General features: G+C 38.5%; 1 protein-coding gene across 2 annotated transcripts in view; it reads left to right on the forward strand.

Moving 5' to 3' along the window:
* Positions 1–10,590, forward strand: part of LOC126190854 (carbohydrate sulfotransferase 11-like) — a 362,774-nt gene extending 352,184 nt beyond the window's left edge. For both annotated transcript variants that reach the window (XM_049931443.1, XM_049931444.1), the window contains 3 exons: positions 3,927–4,115; positions 4,973–5,130; positions 10,171–10,590. In XM_049931443.1, coding sequence (XP_049787400.1) covers positions 3,927–4,115; positions 4,973–5,130; positions 10,171–10,273 — 450 coding nt within the window. In that variant the 3' untranslated portion in view covers positions 10,274–10,590. The remainder of the gene's footprint in view (positions 1–3,926; positions 4,116–4,972; positions 5,131–10,170) is intronic.
* The last annotated feature ends 15,881 nt before the right edge of the window (positions 10,591–26,471 follow it).

The following is a 26,471-nucleotide window of genomic DNA, read 5'->3' on the forward strand; positions in this document are numbered from 1 at the left end:
AATTGATATGTTGAAAGTGTTATGAGAACTGTTAAATACAAAAGGATTTTAGGAAGAAGTGGTTATGTGATTTGGTAGCTAGTGGGTAGCAAACATAATTTTCCATTATCACAGCACTTTCCTGCTGAGGGTAAGAAGTTCATTATAGCTACGAGTGACATTGCATTGCAGGGCTACAACATCAAGAAGTGACATGAGTACAGCAAGACGAGATTTAAAAGCAAAACTAATTATAAACTTATGACTGGCAGATCACATTCACAGAACTGTACCTGAGTTAAGTACTCCCCAGCAGTGAATACCAGCAGTAACATTTCAAACAATACATTCTCCATTCACTTCTTACACACAAATCATGCTCTTATGTAGAAAACAGTGAGAAGTATCTAAATAGAAATAGTCTACCAATGGCTCTGCTACACACAAAATATTACTTGGTAGGTCAGTACACACACTCACTCGAAGTGGTTTCGCGGTTCCTGTCAGCGATCTATAAGGCATCCTGAGCCTTAATGACTGTGTACACAGTTTAATCAGTCCTAACCTCACGACAGCAGAACTTTGTGACATTGTATCATTTGCAGCAGTCTCTCCCAGCTGGAAAATGTTGCACAGAGTTTGACAGTCTGCTATGAAAGATCAGTTTTTGTATGACATTTATTTAAGAAATCTGACCTCAGGATTGTGCAATAACCTTCATCTACATGGGACAACACTTACACATTTTCTTGAAAATGCTTCACTCCCAAATGAAACCTGAGCAATGTTGAACCTTAACACAGAGAATTCAGTCTTTCTTAGCCAAGAGGTTGAGAGTTGCCACCAAATGTGAGCCCTCATGTCCAAAAAACTTTGATTCTGTTCCATTTATTACACCAGCTATGCCACCCTCTATGCATATGTCTCCACAACATTTAATTTTAATGGGAAAGCCATCTGGCAGTTCTGCAGCCCCCATTAATGTTTAAGGCCCCCTATGATGCCCACATCTATTCTGTTTGCTGTTCCTACATCTCAAAACGCAGTGTCCTACCACTCTGCACTCGAGTATTGAGGCGGCATTGCTTCCGCATGTAGACCACATGGCCAAATCTATAAATTTTACCTCCATGGAAAAAAATGCTTCACTTCTCCTGCACTCACATTGTTATTGCAGCAGCCAAATCCTTTGAGTCTTCCATCTGTACTTTCCTCGACATAGCTGGTGTAAGTCCCACAAAAAAAACATCTAATGCCCTGGAAGCCTCCTGCAGGATAATGTAGCCTTCTCATTTCCTGCTAACCTATGAATTTGCAAACTTATTTTCCTAATCCTATCCAGAAACGTTCCAACCAGTTCATTCAGCTTTTGGGATACTCCACTGAGTGCTTCAGGAAGAATTTGGTACTGTTCTGATTCCAGTAGTACCTAGTAAGCCCATTCTTAAGTTGCTCAAATGTATGTATTTTATTCAACACTTCAGGGTACATTAAGTATGTTTTTGCCTCTTCCACTAAGTGTAATTTGGCCTTCTATAACCATACTTCATCTTTCCAGTTGCCCAGAGCTGCAGCAACTCCCAAATCATCTATGAAGGTTGACACATTCTCAATTGCCTTGCCCAAAAAAAATGTAAACAGAATAGCAACAGTCAAATCCAATAAAGGTGTGAATACACTTGATCAATCTTTTGTTTGCTCTACTTCCTCTATCTTTTTTTGCATAAACATGTTATCTGTCATCAAAGTATCTGCTCATTTTTGCAAAGCAGCATTGTTCTACTTGACTCAGCTACCTATTTCAGCAAAAGATTCAATCACTTCCTGAGTCATCATCACTTGTGTTTGTGACCCTGACATCTGTGAAAGCTTTACCCGCCAAGAAACACAATACCACAAAGAACACACAAGAGAATGTGGAAAGCCACTACAGGCACCCAAACATAACAACAGGAAATGCACTCAATTCTTCCATCACATCATCAGCCATCTCAACAATGAATACCAACGTACCTCATGCCCATAGCATTGGCACCTACTACATGTCACAATTATTGACTGAGCCAAGGCATCTCATGGCCTGACAGATTACACTGCTTGCATCTCACTGTCCATAAACAGTCTTCTCTACTGTTACCCTTCTGCACTCAAAACCAGCATTCTCATACTTGTATATCAGTCAATTCACCCTGCTGTGTTTGTGCACAGGAACAAAAGACGTCAGGAAGAACTGAAACTGATGCTGCAATGGGACTGTCCTCTTGACAAATGGCTGTTCAGATTTAGTTGACACTAATACATAGGAGTCAGGATGTAACCCCTATGATGACAGATAAACTGGCTGATGGCAAATCAGAATGAAGCACCATCTCCAAATAGTTTAGACATGGACTTCAGTTGCGGAGGTGACTGGAATTGTAAGCAAACCGTCAGTAAAACATCCCTGGTTATATTAATTCTTTATTCATGTTAATTACAAGGATGGAGCCATAGTCACAGAGTAGGTTATTGGCCTCGGTGACATAGGTGGCCATGAGCGAGTGGCATGTCAGTGTCAGCATTTCACCCACTCAGCAGGCAATGCATGCGGGCAGCCGTAGCTGCTGACATCCGTGAAGCTGAGGAAGCCCGACAAAAGTGCCACACTGTCAGTGCTGGATGACGGCAGTCGCTGCTGGTGGTTCCGGTGCTCTGTGGTTCCAATGGCAACACACATGAATAGACAGTGTTTAAACTGTGATGCCCATTATAACCAAAGATTGTGTCATGTGCATGCCTCAGTGATAATCAGCAACAATGTAGGCTCATGCAGGCCAGGTGAGAGTGACAGTGTAGTTGGGTAGCAAGCTGGCCTAGACTTGAACTCACAACCCACCAGGGAGGTGACCAGCAACAGATGGATGCTACCCAGCAGGTGACCAAGTGGAGCGGAGGCACCAAGATGACTGCACACAAAGCTCATCTCAAGCGGAAGCCTGCAGCTACTGGCACAAAGCCTGTGGATGGCAGATGGCTGCATCATCTTGCCCGCAACTGATCTCTGTCTTGTAGCCATCAGCTGGCACACACTGCTTCACCAGCATACTGAAGCACCTCGATACTCATTAATATAATGAGCATCTGAGGAAGAGGATCTGATTTCAAGAGTTTATATGTGAGCTAGCTGGTTAGTATTTCTCCAGTGGCAGCACTCCCACCCAGGTACTCAGAGCAGGAGCAGCAGAATGTTGCCACTGAGCCACAATGAATTAATTTGCTCAGGTTTTCTTGTTTGGTCAGCTACTCATGAGAGCTATAAAATTTCTCAACTTTGCATTTGAGAGGTACTGGCTGATGTGCCAAATGAACAGCAGGTATCCACATTAGTGCCAGCCTAGAACATTATTTTGATTTTTCAAATTGTGTACTATTCAACACAGTAAAAATTTCTGATTCTAGTAAATTATTATAGTGTTGAAGAAAAGTATAGTTCAGTTCATTGTTAAAAAACATAAGAATTTGTAAGAAATTTCTTCCTATGTCTTCACTACAAGATCTTTCCCCTTTTTAATTTCCACTAGCTCATCCTGTATTAGTACATGCATTAGTGCATGCATTATTCTTACAGGAAAAAATGTTGTATTAAGAAACAGCAAGACTTCAATTTACTAAGAAGTGTTTATGTGTATCTGAGGCTTCATTCCCCTTAACAATGTAAAATTTTCCATGTATCTGCATACACAAAGAAATAAGTGATGCTAACACTTATCTACTATTCCAGATACTCTGATAATAAAATGTACAATACTTTAAACATATGATGTGATGCAAAATCATTTAGGCATACCTTTTGCCTGGGAATCAAAATAGAGTGTGACGTTTTTTGCTGGTGATGAGGAGAATAACAGTTTTTAATTTTTATGATAAAAATACAATTGAAATATCTATGAACATTTTTATTCTTCCAGATTGTTGGTACGCAGAAGAAAACTAACCCAAAGAACCCACGGTGGCCGACATTTTCAGAATTTGTGCAGTTTCTTGTGGATGAATATCGGAAAGGAAGTCAGTTCGACATGCACTGGACTCCTATAACAGAGTTCTGTACACCATGCCAAGTGCCATTTGATGTCATTGCAAAATTTGAAACCCTTGAGGTATTGTGTTACAAGCTCTTCTATTCTAATTATTGAACATTTCAAAATTTATTTATTTATTTATTTCTTAAAGAAGTAGTAATCTTAAGAAATTGAAAAAACAAATGTAAAAGATTTTCAACACCTGGCAGTAATATTTTCACTTGCAGTTACTAGACTCGATTTTTATATTTTGTAAATAAACAATTTGAAAAATTTTGAATAATATTGATGTAGTGCTGACAGGTAGATAGTTATTATTTTCCTACTTCATTTTATCACAGTTCTGACTACACTTTTTGATTGTACATAGCACTGAATAAACACTTCTCCTCTGGTTGACAAACATTTGTTGTCATGACTACAATGACAACCACTTTATACAGAACATACATGCAGAGATTGCTAGTGTAATGTTCAAGCACAGTTGATATCTAGGTCAGTACAAATAAAACATTTATTTTCATAACATTTTTTACCAATCAGCAGTTGAGAACAATAATAAGGAAACTGTATTTTTGTATAGAGTAGATGAAGAGAGTCCAAAGTCTATCTTACATCTGGAATTAATAATTGTCCACAATACTTCATGTAAATAAGTTGAAAAGCTGCAGAACAAAACCACAAGTAACATACCAGTGCAATGAAAATATGGAGAATGGCTGAAATGCTGGTCATTGCTCTCCTAATGTTTACTTATCCTTCTACATTTCTGCTAGGAACAAGAACATGTTTTCTGGACACATGCATAGAAGGCACTCAGCACAAGCAAATCTTGGTAGTTACATAAACATTCATCCCCATCAACTGCACAATAAAAATCATCATTATTTGATAAAATTCAGTTTCATTAAAGTCTGTAATCAATTGTATTACAGGAGGACCAGAACTTCCTCATTCACCTAGCTAATCTTCAGGATGTCATACAGCCACAAAAGAAAAATCAAGCAAAAGGACGAACTACTACAGAGGTTGAAGATGCTTACTTTTCTCAATTAACAAAGGCACAAATTCTTCTGCTATATAACATATACAGGTAAGATAAAATTGTTTCAATTTTCATTGTTTTAAGGAACTAGGAACAAAATATCTATAAAAATTCAGAATGATAAGAAAAAGTGTCATTTGTAGGTACCTAGTCATAAAAATCACATGCATAGCACTAAACTGAAACACTCAAAACAAATAAATACACAAAAAAGATATACCACAATAAGTGCCAAGTTTTTGTTAACTAGGAGGGACTACCTAACAAGGTAGTTGTTCAGTTGTGAACATATAGAATTCTGTAATGGATTTCCTCTGATTTGCACAATGCAATGTGTCCAGGCAAATATATGAAGAATCCAATCCCACATATAACGGAGGATGGAAGACTTCTGATGAAACCCTCCTCACCACTGAGATTTGATCCTTTCTCTCTGACCTTGAAACATAAGTTCTGCCAAAGGAAGTTTGCACATTACAAAAGGCTTGAGCTTCAATATTGGGTTTTAAATAACCCTCCACCAGCAGTCATTAATCCTTTATAACGTTTAAGAATAAAGTAGTTGGTTGCTGTCTTTCTTCAGATAAATTAGTCCACAACCTTGAAGCTCTGTCATCATTATCAAGAATAAATTTATTCTAGAAATTTCATGAGTGTATAACCATCATTTCAAAAAGTAGTTGGTATAGAATTAATACAGTTCAAACATTAGTACTGAAACTGCTACTGAAACTTTCAAATTCTGCACTATTAATTACAATGAAACTCATAATACATAACAACTGCAAGCATTCGACATAATAAGGAATAATATTTATAGGTCTAGCAGGCATTTATCAATTACTACTTAACACATGAACTACCACACTTTGTGGAAAGTAGTAAAGCATGACTGATATGTTCCCAGTTAGCAGATACAGATATCAAAATCCCATACTTCTTACTTATACCCATTAGCTCAAACCCTAACTTTAGCCATGCCAGACTCGTAAAGGACCTTCTCTCCTATACCCATTTTCCATGGTGGAAACATTTCTTCATGACACACAACACTGACAACAGCTAACTAAAACCCCACACAGAACCTTGTTTAAAACAGTTCTAGCCCCCTTCCTACCATGATCTTCCTCCTCATGCACCCAGTCATCTGCTTGTAGCCTTTCAGGAATTCCTCACTTCTAACCTGGCCTCACCTTCCTCTCCTAAACCCCTCCCCAGGGTGTGTGCCCTTGGCGGTAATTTCAGAGGGCGCCAAATTCGTATTCTTCAAGAACAAAACCTTGCTTCACAAAGTGTCTACTATGCAGTGCATTGTGATGAAGCAAGCTGGGGTTTTTTTAATTCCCCTCTTGTTTTGCCAGCTACCTCCTTAAATTCATTTTGTTGCTTTTAACTATTTACCATTAGCATAAGTGAATATAATCTGCACTTTCATAATAAAGAAAGATTGGCCCTCAGATTTAAAGAATATAACACCAGATATAATTTTGTAATTAGTTTTATTTTCTAATTTATTTTGGCTATTCCTAGTTAATATCTTTCATTACAGGGTGAAATCAGTAATTGTTTCGTAACTTAAATTCTATTATTAACATGTAAACAAATATAAATTCTTTACTAATTACAAACATTTGGAGGAACAAATACTAGTAATCTTTAAGTATCGATTTGATTCTATTCGAGAACATGTTAGCAAAGCCAGCCCTTCATTAATTCAAATTAATTAACAGTTTTGTCAAAAGTATTGTTTCCATAACTATATTTCTAAATTTCATGATTTAAACAAATAATTTGGCCTAACTCTTGTGAGAGAAGAAATTGTTAAAACAAACCAATTTTTGATTTATTCAGTTAATTTAATGAGTGAAGCTTCAATTGTAGTGTCTGTAAATTTCACTTTGAACAATGTGTAGTTTCAGTACCTATTATTGTGAGGATATATAAGGGCCTGATTTTTGGTCACGAGACAGTCAGTCCATGGCTGAGTTTCTGACGAGTAACCTGTACTGGTTAGAACAACAACAATGCTTCAACTTAACTGTGTAATAAGTGTTAAACAATCAGGCCATATGTTAAAACAGTGACATTGTCTGTTTCCATGCATACCTGATTATTCTTCAAGAACTATGAAATTTGTGGTTAGATTTTACTGCTCGTAGATGTTCAACAGTAAACTATTGTAGCAGTATGTGGAGGTTTGCATGCAAACTATTAATGAGGCTTATGGAAAGTTTAAACAATAGTGCACTGGCCATACACATATAAAAGTGTATATGGGGGGTTGTGAAAAAATGAATTTAAAGTACTGTGAAGCACAACTGTGCATCTGTCGGCTACATTCTTTATAGTAGACAGTGTCCAAATTACAACCCCATATTTCAGCCAGTACACCGAGCAAGGTGGCACAGTGGTTAGACACTGGACTCGCATTCAGGAGGACGACAGTTCAATCCCGCATCCGGCCATCCTAATTTAGGTTTTCTGTGATTTCCCTAAATCACTCCAGGCTACTGCCGGGATGGTTCCTCTGAAAGGGCACGGCCGACTTCCTTTCCCATCCTTCCCTAATCCGATGAGACTGATGACCTCGCTGTCTGGTCTCCTTCCCCAAACAACCCAACCAACCAACCCCTCAGCCAGTACATCAACACTGAGGACAACAAATGAAGGTAAATAAAGCAGGTGGAACCGCTACAGCATGTTAGTCTATTGATTATTCACATGATTTTGAAGTGCATCATGTTGGTTTTTGAACATTTTTGAACAGATTCTAAGTTGATTTGTGAATGAATCATAAGTTGATTTTTTAATATGTGCATAGTGTATGTGATGTCTCTGCCAGGGGAATCTAGCAATCCAAATCTTTGCCGCAGACAAAATGGAAGGGCCATAAGAGATGAGCTGAGTAAACCTGAATGTTAATCACTGTTTGTTTGTGTGGTTGACTGGGTATGTGAATGATCAGCATTGTTATAATTATTAGCAAAATCTGTAGATTCAGACTACCTGAGTGTAAATAAACAACTAACAGGTAATAAACTACCAGTTGTACAGTCCCCAGTTAGCAGCTACTTTAAGTTCTATTCTAGGAATAGCACAGAACTGTTTTATCAATATGTAATAACACCCATCTGGAGAATAAATGTGGGAAAACTAAACTGGTGATTCTGGCATGATTATTGAAGTTAACTGGAGAATAAGTTTTGACAGAATCAGTGATGAGAAGATTTTTTGCTAGAATGAGGAAGGAGAAGAAATGATGACATTATACAAATTATATGGAAGAATATGATGATCCCAAATTCATATAAAAATTCCGTACTACTACTTTTTGATCTTACTCTTGAGAATCTGAAGCACAAAACTGAAATGTGAAACTGTATCCTAACACAAAACTATTTCAAAGCATAAAACTTTTTTCTTGTAGCAGGCTTAATAGGCGTTTGATAATGGTACTTTGTGAATTATATTCTGTCACATTATTTATGTAAATGAGGTAGATAAAATGGCTATTTGCACCAAAATAGTCTTGCTTTTGACATGTGTTACAAGTGCTGCAATATTAGAAAGGCCTATTTCATTTTATCTAGCAGTAACAAAATAAATGTAATCAAATCAAGAAATCCAATGACATTTTGATTTTTCATGTAGCAAAATGTTTATCAAACTTTGATGAGGTAATAGATTCATTTGCAGAATGGAAAGCATGCCGTGTAAAGCTGTAGCAAGATTAAAGAGAAAAAAAAGGATTGAAGAAATGTATACTGCTTTGCTTGTCTCTTGTCTTTACTGGTTATATGTTTCCTATATTTAATTTTATATCACACAAAAGAGAAAGTTATTAGCTAAGAGGCAATGAAGAGTGCAAATTTTCTGAATAGTTCTTATTCTCCTGGTTACAAATAATCACACTCAGTATCAATTGTGAGATTTTTTAAGGGGGTAGGGTGTCAAATCAGCCAGCTGAGAGCAGGAAAGGCACCACAGGGCATTTTAATTTCCACTATCCTGAATATAGGTTTGATGGCATCCATTACAAAGTATGCACGACTGAATTCCACAGAGCAAAATACTGTGACATGCAATAAAAGAAAGCTGTGTGAAGAGGCATGGCACTGCAATTTGACGCACTTAAGACCAAATAACATGTTTCATATTTCCTTGAACTATACACGTGTGCTACAAAATGAACAAATTTTTGAAAAATCTTTATTTTTATTTTTTTTTTTTTTCTGCCACTATCAAGTTTTTCCACTGGTTCAGAAATATCACTAGTACATCCAGTTGACTGGTCCCATTACTACCAGACTGTGGATACAGCATCCTTAGACACCAAAATCCCATATGCACATGGCCTTGTGGCTGTGGAACACTACCTTCCCCAAGATCCTCCTGATACCAAACCTACCAACCATTTTCTAATCCTCCCTCCCAACTACATGCTGACCCACAATTACTTCACTTTTGAAGGCCAAATCCATAAAAAAAATTAAAAAATGACACCATCATATGTCAGCTTCTTTGTAAGTCATCTGGAGAAATCCTTCAACAATCCAGTCAACAAATAAAACCCCTCACCTGTCTCAAATTCATTGATGAAATTTTTACAATCTGCATTCATGGCAGGGACAACCCTTGCTCTTTCCTTCCCAACCTCAACACCTACTCCTAAATCTGGTTCAACTTGTCCTCCTCAGCTCAATGAACAACCTTCCTAGACATTGATTTCCACCTCTTAGGTGGTTCCATTCATATGCCTGTTCATATCAAGGCACCAACCACTTGACAGCCATCACCCATTCCATGTCAAAAAGTCTCTCCCTTGCAGCCTCATTGCTCGAAAGCTGGTGTGAATACTGTTTTCTGTTGCTACTTCTATGCACCACACATCAGTCAGCTGTAGGTCAGTGGTTGCTCTTCCTTCACTTTACATATTACTGACATTTGTTTTATTTTCCAATTTCTCTCTTTTATACATAGATTTTTATGCTTACTATACATAATGAGTACTGATTCCCCAAACAGTTGACATTTGTGAAGGCAGAAACATTGCAATGCTATTTTAATGTTTTATTTCTTTTCTGATAGGTATGACTTCACGCTGTTTAATTACACGCTGGAAGGATACCTGGAGTTGGCGATAACAGAGACTCCTGAGGCAACTGTTCTCGATGTGCACGCCACCGTATGAAAGTCCAGTCCTGTCTGCTCAGAAGCTAGTACTCCAGCTTCATAGCCGAGTCTAAGAGACTGTTATTGCTCAGTTCCATGAGCAATAGCTCATTTTACCAAGATTTTTAAGAGATGTAATTTTTGAGTACCAGTATTTTATGCCCTTAATAGTTGTAAACTAGCTAAATATCAATGATGGACTGTTGTTAACTATTATCGAAACGGGTTACCTACTGAATATAAATAATTTATCAACAGTTATTTATTGTAATCTTGTTAAATGTAAATATGTACACAAAATTTGCTTGTTCCAAATAAAATTTGTTAGATGTTGAAGGTATTTTTGATAATGTGAACAAGTTTCCTTGCTCTGTAAAACAATGTTCATATTTTAAAGCAAAGAAAGTAGTTGTATTATTTAGGAAAAAATCACCTAAAAGAAATATTTACAAGTCACACATGTTCTAATTGCAATTGATGTTTAAAATTTTTTGGGAGTAGCAAGTAGGTGTGTAACACAGAGTGGTCAAAAACAGTGTGAAAAACTTATAACGGTGTTGCAGAGTAGCTTTTGCTAAGAAATAATTATTAAGAAAAAATTCAATACTTGCATCATTTCCAAGTTAATTAGCATTGAAATTATTCAATCAGGCCATTGTGCACACAAATTCAAGTGGTCAGTCAGATACAGTTAGTGTCAGTTTTTCCTCATAGCAGAAATGATAGCTTAGCCTCTGGCTTGGGTTTGATCCTTACTACTGCCCCTTGTCCAATTGTTGTATCATTCTCTTGCTTAGTTTTAGGAAACAAAATGAAGAACACATTTAGCAGCACCATTTCTGACAGGCTGCTTAAATTTGTGCAATGGTCTGACTGGCTAACTTCAACACTAAGCAACTCAGAAATGCAAAAGTATCCAATTTTTTCTTAACAGTAATTTTGCAGCACAATTTACCATGCAACACCCTTACAAGATTTTCAGACCATTTCTGATCACATAAAATTAAAAAGCTTTCAGTTTCAGACATACATCTACTGATGAGAATACTGCTTTCTAATCAATAAATTACACTTACACTAACTTAGTACCGGGTGCTTCACTTGCATAGACTGTATGGCCTGCAGAGATTTTTTTGTTTTTATTTAATTGAATGTTTATGTTGTTCACAAATTCCAACATCATCTAAGCTTTCACTTTAATTAAGGCCATATAAGAGTAGATTTTTTTTAAATGTACTTCTGAGCAAAGAAGCTGGAGGCCAAAGTTTTTGTTAATCATGCCTTTTACATTCTTGTGGAGATAGTTCCATAACTTTCATCCTCTAACAAACATTTCTTTATATCTAACTGAGAACTGAAATACCAATTTTCATATATTTAGCTTTAAAAAATTTTTAATGTAACAAAATATTTTCTTAAAAATTTGCATCCCCTACTGCACTCACTTAGTGTTCGAATTTCTAGGAACGCTGAAATACATATATCTTTTTTTTTATTTCTAACCAAGAAGTCAAATACCTGTTTTCATAGGTGTAGCCTTAAAAACCCATTAGGGGTTCTTTCGTAATTATTTATTTTCAAAAAAACTTTCACGCAATTATTTTACTCCCTTGGTGGCTGAATTTCCAAGAATGCTGAAAATGTATTTTTTATTTTCTGACCGAGAAACCAAATACCATATTTCAAACTTGGAAAAAGCACAATTTCCACACACGTCTGCAGTCTCAGAGAGAGGAAACTACACATTGAGTGTAGACGTGTGTGCAAGTTGCGCTTGCGTGTACGTGTGTGTGTGTGTGTGTGTGTGTGTGTGTGTGTGTGTGTGTGTGTGTCTACTGCTAACAAAGGCCTTAATGACTGAAAGCTATGATTGTGTAAATCTTTTTTTGTGTCTATTGTGACTCGTCATCTTCGCTATATGGTGATAGCAACTTTCCTTCATATTTCATATTTCTAGCTTCAAAATTCCCTTAATAGTGACATACTTTCAAAAAGCCTTTCATCACCTATTTCACCCTCTTAGGAGTGGAATTTCTGACAATGTATTATAAAATGATGCCTAGGCTCTAAGATCCACATCCTCTTCAAACTTCAGGTTTCTATCCTTAGCATTTTGGGCTGCGTGACGATGAGTCAGTGAATCAATCTGACCCTATTCAATCCCTTAGGGGTTGCATTTCAAAGAAAACGTAAAAAACAGAGTGGAACACTTCTTTTTTTAACTCTAACCAAGAAGTCAAACACCAGTTTTCAAGGATTTAGCTTTAAAAATGTTTTCACAATGACATATTTTCGTACAATGTTTCACCACCTATTTCACCCCCTAAGGGGTTAAATTTCAAAAAACAGAAACATGCATATGTTTTATATCTAACAGAGAAGCCAAATACTGATTTTCACAGATTTAGCTTCAAAAATGCTTGCACAATTGAAATATTTCCATAGAAACTTTCATCCTCTTTTTCACCCAATAGGGGTGAATTTCCAAAAACATATTTTTTTAAATTTCTAACTGAGAAGCCAAATAAAAATTTTCATAGATTTAGCTTTAAAAATGCTTTCATAATAAAGTATTTTCTTACAAAACTCATCCCCTTTTCCACCCCTTAGGGATTCACTCCCCAAAGACACTGAAAAAACATATTTTTTATTTGTAGCTGAGAAGTCAGCTGCCAATGTTCATTGATCTAGCTTTAAAAATATTTTAGTAGTTCTTTAATAATAATATATTTTCAAAAAAAGCTCTCACCCACTATTTCATCCCCATAGGGTTAAATCTCCAAAAATTCTGAAATATGTGTTTCTTTATTTATGGCTGAGAAACCAAATACCAATTTTCATTGGTCTAGCTTCAAAATCGCCCTAATAGCGATATTTTTCAAAAAAAAAAAAAAAAAAAAAAAAAAAAGAAAAAAAAAAACCTCTTCATCCACTACTTCATTCGCTTAGTATTTAAATTTCAAAATATTGCTTTTTAAATTATGCTTGCAGTATAAAGTCCTCATGTTCTCCATATATCAAGTTTCTATCCTTAGCAGCTCGGGAGTCAGACACTCAGTCAGTTAGGACTTTATATATAGAGATTTCCAGTTCCCAAGTGCCAAAGGTGTCTTTATAAGCTCGAAGCTGAATGGAGCTAATAGTTGTACAAGGGACTCTGAAAAACACACAAAAACCTCATTTCAATTTTGGGCAATCAGAATTCACTACCTACTGCCCATTGTCTAAACTTATTTGGAGCACATGCTCCTCAAACAATGAGTTTACGAACACAATCACAAAGTCACTGTTGAATCATGTGTCTGCATATGTGAAGACAATATCAGCTGGAACAATCCATTTTACCTTTTCCTCTGTGTGTTCAGTACGCTGCTCTTACAAGAATCAACACTACTGTTTTATAATAAACTAGATTGTTATATTTAAATAAGAGTTAAAAGGTATACTTTAAGGATGTGAAAAGGACTACAAAAAATATAAATCATATTATGTACCAAAATGAACATCATAGTTTAGCAATACAAACAAAATAAAACTCCACAACAGTGGAATAAAATGACTGCAACAAAATGTTAGGCCCCTTTATGATTAAGTGATTATGAGTGTTCCAAAGAGTATTCTTCATTGCTGGGAAGAGTAGAAGTATAAGAATGATGCTGGAGACAGACAATTTGTTTTTGGTTTACACTTTGTTTGATAGTTGAAAGGTCATAGATTCACACTAATTTACATTTTCACCAAAGTGCAGGTAGCAGCTGTGTTCTGAATTAAGCACGAATTCTTTCTTGTATGGAAGTTGTAAAGCAATGTACAAGCAAGAGATGGAAGATCCAAATAGTTTAAGACAAAGAGTTGTGTTCCGCAAGGCAATTCACTTTCCCTGTAACTCTTCGTTACACTTAAGGACAAAATCTTGAAAGAAATCAAGGAAGTACAAAATGAAGGTCTCAGTGCTTTTGCTTTTGCTGATGATATTGCCATTTTGAGTGAGATGGAAATGGAGGTTCAGTGGAGACCGGATTAAGACTGGATTATTGGAATAAAAAATTTAAAAAAAGTAGGGTTGGTTGTAAGTAAAAGCAAGACAGTGGCAATGAAGACAAGTAGGACACCTCCAAATTGTAACATCATACTGAAAGGAGACAAGGTGGAATGTGTGAAAAGTTTTGATAATCTGTGCAGAGTCATATCAAATGATGCAAGTGCCAAACTAGAAGTTTTAAACAGAATAGCAAATGACTGCTGTGAGATTGAAGTGGTTAGATCATGTGAAGTGAAGGTACCTGACTCAAACACCATGTCAGTATTTGGAGATGGAAATGTCATGGTGGCCTAGGAAGAGATGGGAAAAACCAAGTTAATGACACTCTGAAGAGACAACGAGTAGTTTGGGATGCAGCGGAGAAAGAAAGACTATACCAGGACAGAAATCAGTAGGGCCATATTGCTCACAAAGTTCCATCCCATTTCAGTGGAAGGAAACCCTTATGATGATGTTGACAATGTTGTTGTTGTTAATGATGATGATGATAAAGCTGGTGTTGGTGGTAGTGGTGGTGGTGGTTATGTAGTCTAATGACAGATTACTCATTTTGGATTCTACACTCAGTACACCATAGAAGATGTCACAAACAAAACCCTGGCAGAGTTAAACAAGGAACTGTTATCCTGTCAGTATATTCTGTGACCTTGCCAAAGCCTCTGATTGAACCACAAATGTCTATGGCATATTCTTGTATGAATGGAGTATTACCTTCCAAACAGAAAGCAATGTCTCACTGCGATGAAACTAATCTCAAAATACAGAGTCAATATATGTATGACCCCTTAGGGTCAGTAGTGGACCAACTCTTGCTCTTGACCTCTATAAATAATCTTCCTATTACCTTAAAGTATGTTTCAAAAGTGTCCAAGAATGAATCTTTCACTCTATAAGTGAAGATTGCACTATTTTTATAGCCAGCCGGAGTGGCCGAGCGGTTCTGGGCGCTCCAGTCTGGAACCGCGCGACCGCTACGGTCGCAGGTTCGAATCCTGCCTCGGGCATGGATGTGTGTGATGTCTTTAGGTTAGTTAGGTTTAAGTAGTTCTAAGTTCTAGGGGACTTATGACCACAGCAGTTGAGTCCCATAGTGCTCAGAGCCATTTGAGCCTATTTTTATATTTCCTGACAAATTAAAACTGTATGCTACATTAGGATTCAAACTCACAACCTTTCTTTTCAAAACAGTGCTCTTACTTGTTGGGCTACCTGGGTATGACTGATGACCTGGCCTCTATGCTTTACTTTCATCACTGACTCCCTTCTACTTTTCAAACTTCATAGAAGCTCTCCTGTAAACCTAGTTAGACTAACAATTCTTTCTTCCAGGAGAAAAATTGCTGAGTAAGATGGGTACATAACATTTGTAGAGATATTAGCTCAATCGCCTGCAAAAAAATAAATCTGCACAGATGTTTAGGCCCAGCTAAGTAATAAATACAGTTGGTGGAGCATGTACTGCAATAGCATAACCCTGTCAGGTAGATGAAATGATGCTAAGTCAAGTTCATAAAATTCTATGAAGCAGACTATAACATACATGGCAAAAATGATGGTTATCCACAAGCCTGTAAATAAAACCCTGAAGGAGTGACACTCTCCTGCTGCTAGTGTGGCATCCTCGCCACATTTCAGCCACTGAGTGGGTTGCAATGGTAAAAGTCAAACATCAGGCAAGGAATGACTTTACTGGTCACATATGTTTTGGAATTTACCTGTCATCAGATGTCCCGGTGCAATTGCTGCATGTAGATGTAGCATTTCTGGTTGTATGTGAGATAAACATTTGCAGACTGCAAATGTTTGTTTCACATACAACTGGAAATACTGTATCTAAGTGCAGCAATCGTTCTGAGAGATCTGATAATGGATAAATTCTTAAATGCATCATATCAACAGCAACATCATTCCTTGCCTGATGTAGGGCTTTTACCATTGCAATCCAGTCAACTGGAATGCAGAACTACTGATTATTATTATAATAATGGTTCCCTGCCTCCTGCATAGCTTTACATCACATTTATATTACCTATAAAATCATTGTCTATAACTCTGGACAGAATTGACAGCATAAAGGAGCACATAACCCTACACAGTCAGTTGACAACTAGACAAGTATATCAACTAAGGAATACAAAATGCCAATTGAGCATCAGTATCTGTATCTTATCCCTCACAACAGAAATCTGACGTGAGACAAAGATTTCATTTGTAACAAGTATTTTAGTCTTCCTATCAGCATGAACTGGAATCTCAATATTCCCACATGTCAACCAACATAGCTCTGCACTCCCTCCTTATCAACACTCTAATGAAGAACATTTGTGCTACAATTGATCAAGATGACAGAAGAAAAGATTCCTGGGAATGAAGAATAAAACATACACTGCCTGCACACAACATAATCACATATAAATACTCATGGCTATGAATAATCTACTCCTCCTACTCTTTCTAAACAGAACAGCATGTGATAGAAACTCTACTAAACAGTACCATTTATCCTTCTTAATTATTTACAAAGTCTACTCTCAACACATAGCAATATTCCGCTCACTCCTTCCTATCACGTTACATGATTCTTGTCTGCCCCAGATGGCCCCTGTCATCTGCATCCAAACTCTGCCATATTAGGAATTTCTATAGCCATTACCTTCAATAACCTGGTAATAAACTGCTGGCCACTGTGATTATGATTAGCATAATTGTGTGGGTTATTTTGCCAGGTATGTGGTAAAAGTTGTTGGGTACAAAAACACTGTCAATATTTACTTTCTTTTGCTCTATTAACACGCAACAAAATTTATTAAGCAGCTTGACCTCGCATAACCACAGTACTTCTGTGATGGAGAAGAGTTTGTCAAGATATAAATTCTTTCTTTCCAGTTCACTGAGTAAGCAGACTGGATTTTCAAATTCTGTCCCTCATGCTGCCTGCACAATCAACATTTCCACTTTAATAATACACCCGTGCTCATAAATTAAGGATAATGTTGATACATAGTGAAACAATGCTCTGGTGGGCGGTTTGCAGGTTTAAATAACCTCGGGGTACGACCATGCGGTGCATTTGACCTGCAGTCGTCACTCGGTGGTGCTGGCAGCAGTCCACATACGCAGAGGTGTGTTGGTGCATGTCAGAGTACAGTGCAGCGAGTAAGTGTGCAGACGTTTTCAGACATGCTATTGGTGACTGTGTGTTGAAAATGGCTCAAAGAACACATATTGATGATGTTATGAGGGGTAGAATACTAGGGTGACTGGAGGCTGGTCGAACACAGCAGGTCGTAGCTTGGGCCCTCTGTGCACCACAAAGTGTGATCTCAAGATTATTGCAATGATTCCAGCAGACAGGAAACATGTCCAGTCACTGCAGTACAGGACGTCCACAATGTACAACACCACAAGAACACCAATATCTCATCAGTGCCTGCAGACGGCCACAGAGTACTGCAGGTAGCCTTGCTCGAGGCCTTACTGCAGCCACTGGAACAATTGTCTCCAGACACACAGTCTACAGATGACTGAACAGACATGGTTTATTTGCCCGCAGACCTGCAAGGTGCAGTTCACTTATCCCTGGTCACAGGAGAGCCCGTAAAGCCTGGTGTCAAGAATGCAGTACATTGTCATTGGAACAATGTTCCCAGGTTATGTTCATGGACAAGTCCAGGTATAATCTGAACAGTGATTCTCACTGGGTTTTCATCTGGCGTGAACCAGAAACCAGATACCAACCTCTTAATGTCCTTGAAAGGGACATTTATGGAGGTCGTGCTTTGATGGTTTGGGGTGGGATTATGAGTGGTGCATGTACATCCCTGCGTACCTTTGACAGAGGAACTATAACAGTCAGCTGTATCGGGACGTCATTTTGCACCAGTATGTCTGACTTTTCAGGGGTGCAGTGGGTCCCACCTTCCTCCTGATGGATAGTAACACACAGCCCCACTGAGCTGCCATCATGGAGGAGTACCTTGAAACAAAAGATATCAGGCGAATGGAGTGGCCTGCCTGTTCTCCAGACCCAAACCCCATCGAGCACGTCTGGGATGCTCTCGGTCAACATATCGCTGCACGTCTTCAAACCCCTAGGACACTTCAGGAGCTCTGACAGGCACTGGTGCAAGAATCCAGAGTATGCGAGCTCATTGTGCGGCCTGTGTATGTTTGCATGGTGATCATATCCCATACTGATGTCAGGGTACATGTGCAGGAAACAGTGGTGTCTTGTAGCACATGTGTTTCAGGACTGTTTTCACAACTTATCACCAATACCATGGACTTACAGATCTGTGTTGTGTGTGTTCCCTATGTGCCTATGCTATTAGTGTCAGTTTTGTTTAGTGCCACATTGTGTGGCAGCACATTCTGCAATTATCCTTAATTTATGAGCATCAGTGTATTATATGAGTGTATTATATTTCACGTGGGGCCTGTAAATATTGAGAAACTTCTCCCAGAAAGCCATATAATAATGAGCACTTCCTGATTACTGATAGCAGTCTATTCAGTGCTACTTGGTCTAAGTGCATCATTGCATTATCAAAATTACAAGGTCCTGACTGGTTTGGTGGGAAACAGTTATCAAATTGACATACCCACGCTAATGGATGGATTGATGTCCCATCATCTCTGAATTCTTTAAGCATATGCAGCAACGTGTATGTTTCCTTTTCTCTCCCCATGTGTTCTGTATTTCCATATGGAAGCAGCTTGTCAACATTTACTAGGCTAACTCTTGCTGCATTAGAGATTTATTTTGCTTTCTCAACTTGGTGCACAAGGTTATTCATGGTTGTCCTGCAATCAGTTCCATTGCTGTTATTCACCCTTTCCCCCTTTTCACAAATCTTCTCCATTTCTGATTGAACTGTACCTGCTTCCCATGTGCCTGCTTCTGTACACTCTACTTGAATGGCTCTCCCTCCAGTTCTCCACAACCATAACTCAAACGTACTTCCATAGATATCATCAAGGTATCAGTATCTGTGCTATTCAGTGCATCCTGTGCCTTCCTGATCACCTCTGCCATTGTTTCACAGTTCTTGTCCTGTATTTGGTGCACAGCCTCTTCACCTCTTCTAATTTTGTCTTCACAGTTTTCTCAAATTATCCTTATGCTCCTACAACTTGTCCTGCTCTTCTTGTCACTTCTACAAATTGCTAATCCTATTCTCTAGTTTTAATAGTGTCTCCCCATCATCTCTTCTATCCTCTTACACTCTTCCTCTGCCCCTGTTATTATCCTTTTTGCTTCTTGGACTCCATCTTTTGCATCCTGGGCAGTTTTCTTTGTTTCCTCTGACAGTTTGACAATTTAATTTTATCTCCCCCTTCATTTCCTGAATCTGATTTTGCAGCTTCCTAGTTTTATAGTTTTCACTGCCTTGTCCTTATTTTCTTTCCTCATTCAGTCTCTCATATCCTTATTTTCCTTCCTTGATCCCTCTAAAAACTTTATGATATTCACATCATCTTCTAAAGTTTGACTGGTTTTGTCTGGTGAAGCTGCTCATAATCCTACCATAGTAACATCTATCGCATCTTGGTTTGACTTTATGCTCTCCTCTTCCTCTCGGTTGTGAATTCTTTTCTGCTCTATATCCCTTTACATCTCTCAGTCATCTCCTCTTTGATGGACTGGCTCCTCATGTGGCCTTTGATCAGTGCAATCCATGATACATGATTTGTTATGTATTGCCAGAATTAATTCTTTGATCATTCCAACATCCTTCCTTGTGCAGAATATCCTCTTTCTCCAGTACTACTCCTGTTTCTATATCCCTTTGTAAGCACCTCGTCCTGATAAATCTATCCTGTCATACATTTTCTGACCTTCATAACCACTGGTAATTTGCATCATATCATGGTTTATGCCAAAAACACTCTTTACCTCTCTGTAGCATGTGTCGTATCACCTGTGGGTCTACCTTTGTCAGGAGATGGTATCGCACCTCATATATGCAGATTTCACAAGTGACAGAACTGAGTATTAGGGTCGTGAATTCATTTGGTGTTATGTTCACCCCTCAGTTTAATGTTACAAACTACAATGCATATGTTAATAGAGATCCACTACCCTTGGTGCCCTTGAAAGTTATTACCCAACTTTTTGCTATTTAAATCAACATGTCACAAAATGAGAAAAAAAGACACAAAATTTCATCCTCCTTGTTTCTTTTGACTGACCACGAATCTGTTAGAGCCAAACCTTTTCCATTCCCCATTTGTTCTTCACAGTTTGTAATTCATTGGTAATCTCTTCTGATATTGATCTTCATCCTATTCACAACATATCAATTTGAAGACAAATTCTCTCATGTGTCTACAATATAAAGTACTACAGAAATCTTTCCCAATAAATCTTTCACCTGTAAAACTCTCTAAATTCTTCTAGTTAATGAATCTGTCATCATCATCTACTGCTTTGTCTATGCCACTCTCACTGCTTACCTTACTGCTTCTTCCTCTAGCATAGCCATGCATAGCTCTCGCATTCTTGCGCACAGTGTCAGTACTATTGGCACATTGCACAATCCTCCCATTTTACTTGATTACATGGCACGCTATGCCATATCAGATTGCACTGTGTGCAATTTGTGGGATATAGATTTTGTGTTCTAAGTTAATTTCCTTTGAACTGACTTAGATCTGGTAGCCCAGCCACAAGAACCAACCTGATGTGAAATATCAGATATTGCGACACAATATTCTAGTAACACTCCTGTAGAAGTGTGAGGCCCCTCAAACAGTGAAAACAGAAACAAAATCTGACGACAATTTCTGATTTCCCACAAACAATAAACTGTATTTATGCAACATGTGAACCTATAAGACACTCCAAAAAATTCCACAACTCTGTCTTGCAATGAAAATTACACTATCAGGTGTGGGGCAGAATCCATGAAACCATGAACATGAACCTAGAGAAAAGAAATTACATGAATTAATAATTATTCATGCCAGCAAGTACTATAAATTAGTGCGGTACAATGGTTTTTCTCTTGTCCAGTTACACCAATAGCCTGAAATGAATAATTTTTTTAAGAAAACTTGACATTAATGATTCTGACTGTGCCTCAAGAGATCTAAAAGAAAATCATATCCTGGTAGGATCACCAATTTATGTGCAATCTCCTACATGTAGAAAGTTATCCAGACCCAGAAAACTAATTGTGAGCTGGCCAGGCCTCTAAGATCTAAGCTATAAATTTCAATATGCACCTCTTTAATGGATAACATGGTTTTTAAGATGCTAGCTGTAAATTCTAAGGTGGATATTTTAATATGAATGGAAGCTGTCTGACACAAATAATATTTCAGTATATCCATATCAAACAGATTATGGAAGTCTGCAGAATGGTTCAAAAACTCTATACATATAAATTTTAATTAGTTGATTTCTACCAGCTCACAAAGTTACTTGACTAAATGATACAAGTATGCCCTCCTAGTTGATGTGTCAATCTGAATGTGAATCTCAGAGTTCATTAATTCCAAACAAAAACAGTGACCATAAACCTGTGGTTAATCAAAAAGCTCAAATATTCAATACAGTAGTGATGTATTTGAGACAAGTGATCACACAGATGTTTTGGGAGTGCAGACCAAGAAATGCCTTATCATACCAATGCTGCTACTTATGCTCACCATAATTATTCATTCACAGCCATAGTGAATGCCACCGTCATGTGAATGGCTCTGCCATAGACAAGCCAAAGGTGGGTTGCTGTTGCCACAAGTCCAGATGCTGTTCATCTCCTAGGATGTGCACTGATCTCCATCTATAATGTACACAGCTGACATGGACCAGATGCGCATAGCTCCATGTCTTTTCCAATATGCTTTCCTACATATGTAACCTCCAACTCCACTAATTTTCCTATGTCCTGCTACAATTTCTTACTAAATACTGTGTAACCACCAATAGCAAAAAATGCATACACACTGGCTCAATATTGTGGATACTTCCAGCATACAAAACCATACCAAGACAACATATGGTGGTACAATACCAGTCACTTGACAAAACACCTTCCCACTTCTAAAATATGGCCGTTGCAGCTCCATCTCCAAGACGTCACTAACTACTCTGCCAATGGCACATTTTTTGGCCCAGCACTAGCTTTGCATTGGAGATCGTCTGAATCTAGAAAGCACCTCATGAGGCTAGGCCATCATTTTCTGCAAGTCATGTTTCTTTTGGAAAGTGAGCTATGGTTATCTACAAAAGCCTGTCAGTAAAACCTGAGTGAGGTACATATAGCCTTCATCAGTGAAAGGAACACATATCATTCACACACAAGCCAACACATCTCATGCACACACGATCACCAATTCCAGCGCCTCAGGCCAGAATGCAACATCACTTGGGATATAAGCAGCAATTTGGAGGATGTGGGGAAGGGGAAGGGATGCTGTACAGTTGGGGAGAGAGATGAATGCTGTCTGGTGGAGTGTGCAGGGACTAGACTGTCAACAGGTGCATTGTCAGGAGATTTGGGGCAGGGAGGTGGGGCAAAAAGGAGCAAAACAAGGAGAGAAGTGAAGAAAGACAGGCAGATGCTTTGGCAGAGGGCTGCAAATAAACAGGGTTGGAGATAAGAATGGGTATAGAGGGAGTGGGTGCTGTTGGGTGGAGGGTGTGGGGACAGTATTTTACCACAGGTTGAGGCTGGGATAATTACAGGAGTGGAGAATGTGTTGTAAGGACAACTACCATCTGCACAGTTCAGAAGAGCTGGTGGTGGAGGGAACGATCCAGGTGGCTTGGGTAGCAAAGCAGCCATTGAAATTAAGTGTGCTGTGTTCAGCTGTATGTTTGACACAGAGTGGTCTACATTGCTCTTGCAACAGTTGTCACAGTTTGGCAGTGGTCGTTCATCCTGGTGGACAGCTGGTTGGTAGTCATACCAATATAAAAAGCTGTGCAATGATTGCAACAGGGCTGGTAAATGACATGGCTATTTTCACAGGAGGCCTGGCCCCTGATGGGGTAGGATAAACCTGTGAGAGGACTGGAATAGAAAATGCTGGGTGGGTAGATTGGGCAGGTTTTGCACCTAGGTCTTCCTTGGTGAAGTAACTGCATTTTGACAGTTGTCATCCATTTCACACCAAAAAATCCATCTCATTCAGCCTGGCCACCCAGCGACAGCTTATCTGCAGTCACAAAAACTACCTTGCTCAGTATACTGAGGGTCTCACTGGGGCATTCACAGACAGGCGCTATCCCCCAGACCTAGTCTGCAAACAGATCTCCCATGCCTTTTCCCCTCACACCACCAATCCTCCCACCAGCCCCAAGAACCAGCAAAGGAGTGTCCCCTTATCACCTAGTACCACCCTGGCCTGGCACAACTGAACCACGTCCATCGCCAGAGATTTGATTACCTATCATCTTGCCCTGAAATGAGGGACATTCTATCCGAGATACTACCCAACCCTTGTAAAGTGGTGTTCCATTGCCCACCTAGCACCCACAACATCATAGTCCATCCCTATGCTACTCCCAATCCCAACCCCTTGCCACAAGGGTCATATCCTTGTAGAAGACATAGGTGTAAACCCTGCCCAACCCACCCACTTAGCACTTCCTATTCCAGTCCTGTCACAGGCTTATCCTATCCCATCAGGGTCTGGCCCACCTGTGAAAGCAACCACGTCATTTACCATCTCTATTGCAGTCACTGCACAACTTTTTACAGTGTTATAACTACCAACCATCTGTCCACCAAGGTGAACGGCCACTGCCAAATTGTGGTCAGGATCAAAGTAGACCACCCTGTGTCAAACATACAGCTGAACACAACACACTTGATTTCAATGCCACTTCACTACCCAAGCCATCCAAATCCGGCCTCCACCACCAGATTTTCTGAATTGTGCAGATGGGAGTATCCTTAGAACACATTCTCTGCTTCTGTAATTATCCCAACCTCAGCCTATGGTAACATACTGTCCCCACATACTCCACCAAACAGTTTCCACCCCCTCTATCCCCATTCTCATTTTCCTCTCCTTGTTTGCTCCTTTTTTCCCCACCTCCCTGATGCTGCACCTGCTGACATTTTAGTCCCTGCACATTCCACCAGACAGTGTTTGTCTCTCTCCCCACCCGTACACCATCCTTTTCCCTTCCCTGGTCCCTCCAGATTCCTGCTTGCATCCCACATGATGTTGCAATCTGGCCTGAGATGCTAGAGTTGGCAGTCGTGTGTGTCAGGTGTGTTTGTTTGTGTGTGTAAATGGTGTGTGTCTCTTTCATTGATGAAGGCTGTGGCTGAAAGCTATATGTAACTATCTTTTAATTGTACGTGTCAGCAACTTGACATATCTTCATTACAGTAAGTAGCAATCTATCTTTTCCTACATTGTTAAAAAAGCACATAATATAGATTTCCAAAAAATAAGGGTGGTAATGTTTCTTCCATAGATCCTAAGTAATTTGGCTATCTTAGCTATGTAATAGGTTACTATGCCAAAGCTCAACTAGAATATGATAATGGAGGTTAACCAATAAGTAATGTTTGGAAATAAATGCAATTTGCCAAATCACCAAGCACAATATTGATATTCCAATTAATTGGTATCTGTTGAGTAACATAACAATTCAGTGCATCAGAATGTTATGTTTCTTCTGCAGCACTTCCCATACCATCCACCACTTCATTTTGTCATTATATGAATTCAGGAAAGGATGGAACATCCTCTTTTAAGAATTTAAAAAAATAAATATTTAAATGTCCTCTTTTTATGGAAACGTAGTTCGTACAATATGTGAGAATTATAGTGCAGCCAACAATGGATTACATAGAATCGAAAGTGCACACCAAAAAGCTCCCCATGAGAAACAGGGTAATATTTGTCCCTCTTGCTTGCAATACTGTATATGGTATTGTGGGATTCAGGTGGAGGATTTATAGGTTTTCCTGCTGGTGAGACAAATGACACACTAGAAAATCCAAATGAAGGAGAGATATTCTTGTATCTTCATGGAGAAGATGCATTGTCCTACTCTTTTGTTTCATTCATCATTAAAATTTCTATCTGTAGTGATAATAAACATTTCATGTGAGAGTTTGAACCATTTTTCCCACATATCAAGAGGGCTCTGCCACAATCAACTGAACAACTCATGATGCAGTGTCTGGTCACATATGTAAGATGTTTGTAATGAACTTTACTGAGTGCCAGTTTACATGTGACAACATAGCAACATGTGGTTGAGTGGATTTTTTATCTATGACAAGTAGCACATTTTGATGACCATTAGCAACAGCTGAATGATGCAAGCATAAATGAATAACTAAACAAAAAACTATTAGAGAATAAAAGCTCAAATGGTGAATGCTGAGCTGGAATTTGTCATGTCTGGTTTAGCTACATATTAATTTTGATACGTTGTAATCAATTGTTTGGGCTGATTTGAAAGTCTGCAAGAGTGAGAAAAGTGGATAAAATATCTAAAAACAGCCAACAATGGGTGAAATTGAAAAAGTGAATGAAAATATGACCTCTGCATATGACCTCTGCACTGCCAGACTATGTCCAACATTACAATTTTCCACTACAGCTCCGATGTTGGATGATGCCCGACATGTTTCCGTTATTGTGCTCTCCATCTACCCCATTTTTGGAAGTTGCTAGGAACATGTCAGCATTTAGTACAAAGAACTGACAACACAAAGCATGTTGCATTCATATGTTTCTAAAACAATAATGGCCAGTAGAGAGTGTGTAAATGAAGATGATATTGCCAGGCATCTTGAAGACATTGAGAATGAAGGAGAATTTAAGATGAAAGTGACTGGGAAGAATCAGAATTTGCTGATGAAGTGGAGAGTGATGAAGAGACACAACCTGTAGCAAACACCTGGAATGTTTATTGTGATGGCAATGGTGATCTCACATAACAAGGTTTCACCACTCCTCATGATGTTCAGTAGGGTTGTTTCACTAGAATAATTGAAGGCTATTCTTGGTGTAATATTGAACATAGCCTTTAAAGCCAAAATTAGTTGACAATTTTACAGAAGACTGGATAGAACAGTTGTGTACTACTTGGTTATGCAATGGTAAGGAAAAGTGGGCTTCAGAGTGGTGCAGCAGCCACTGTTGTAGGGAAGCTAGACAGGAGCAGAACTGATTAGCAAACACATAAATACAGTAA

Source organism: Schistocerca cancellata, chromosome 6 (assembly GCF_023864275.1).
Source record: "Schistocerca cancellata isolate TAMUIC-IGC-003103 chromosome 6, iqSchCanc2.1, whole genome shotgun sequence".
In the NCBI taxonomy this organism is placed as follows: Eukaryota; Metazoa; Arthropoda; class Insecta; order Orthoptera; family Acrididae; genus Schistocerca; species Schistocerca cancellata.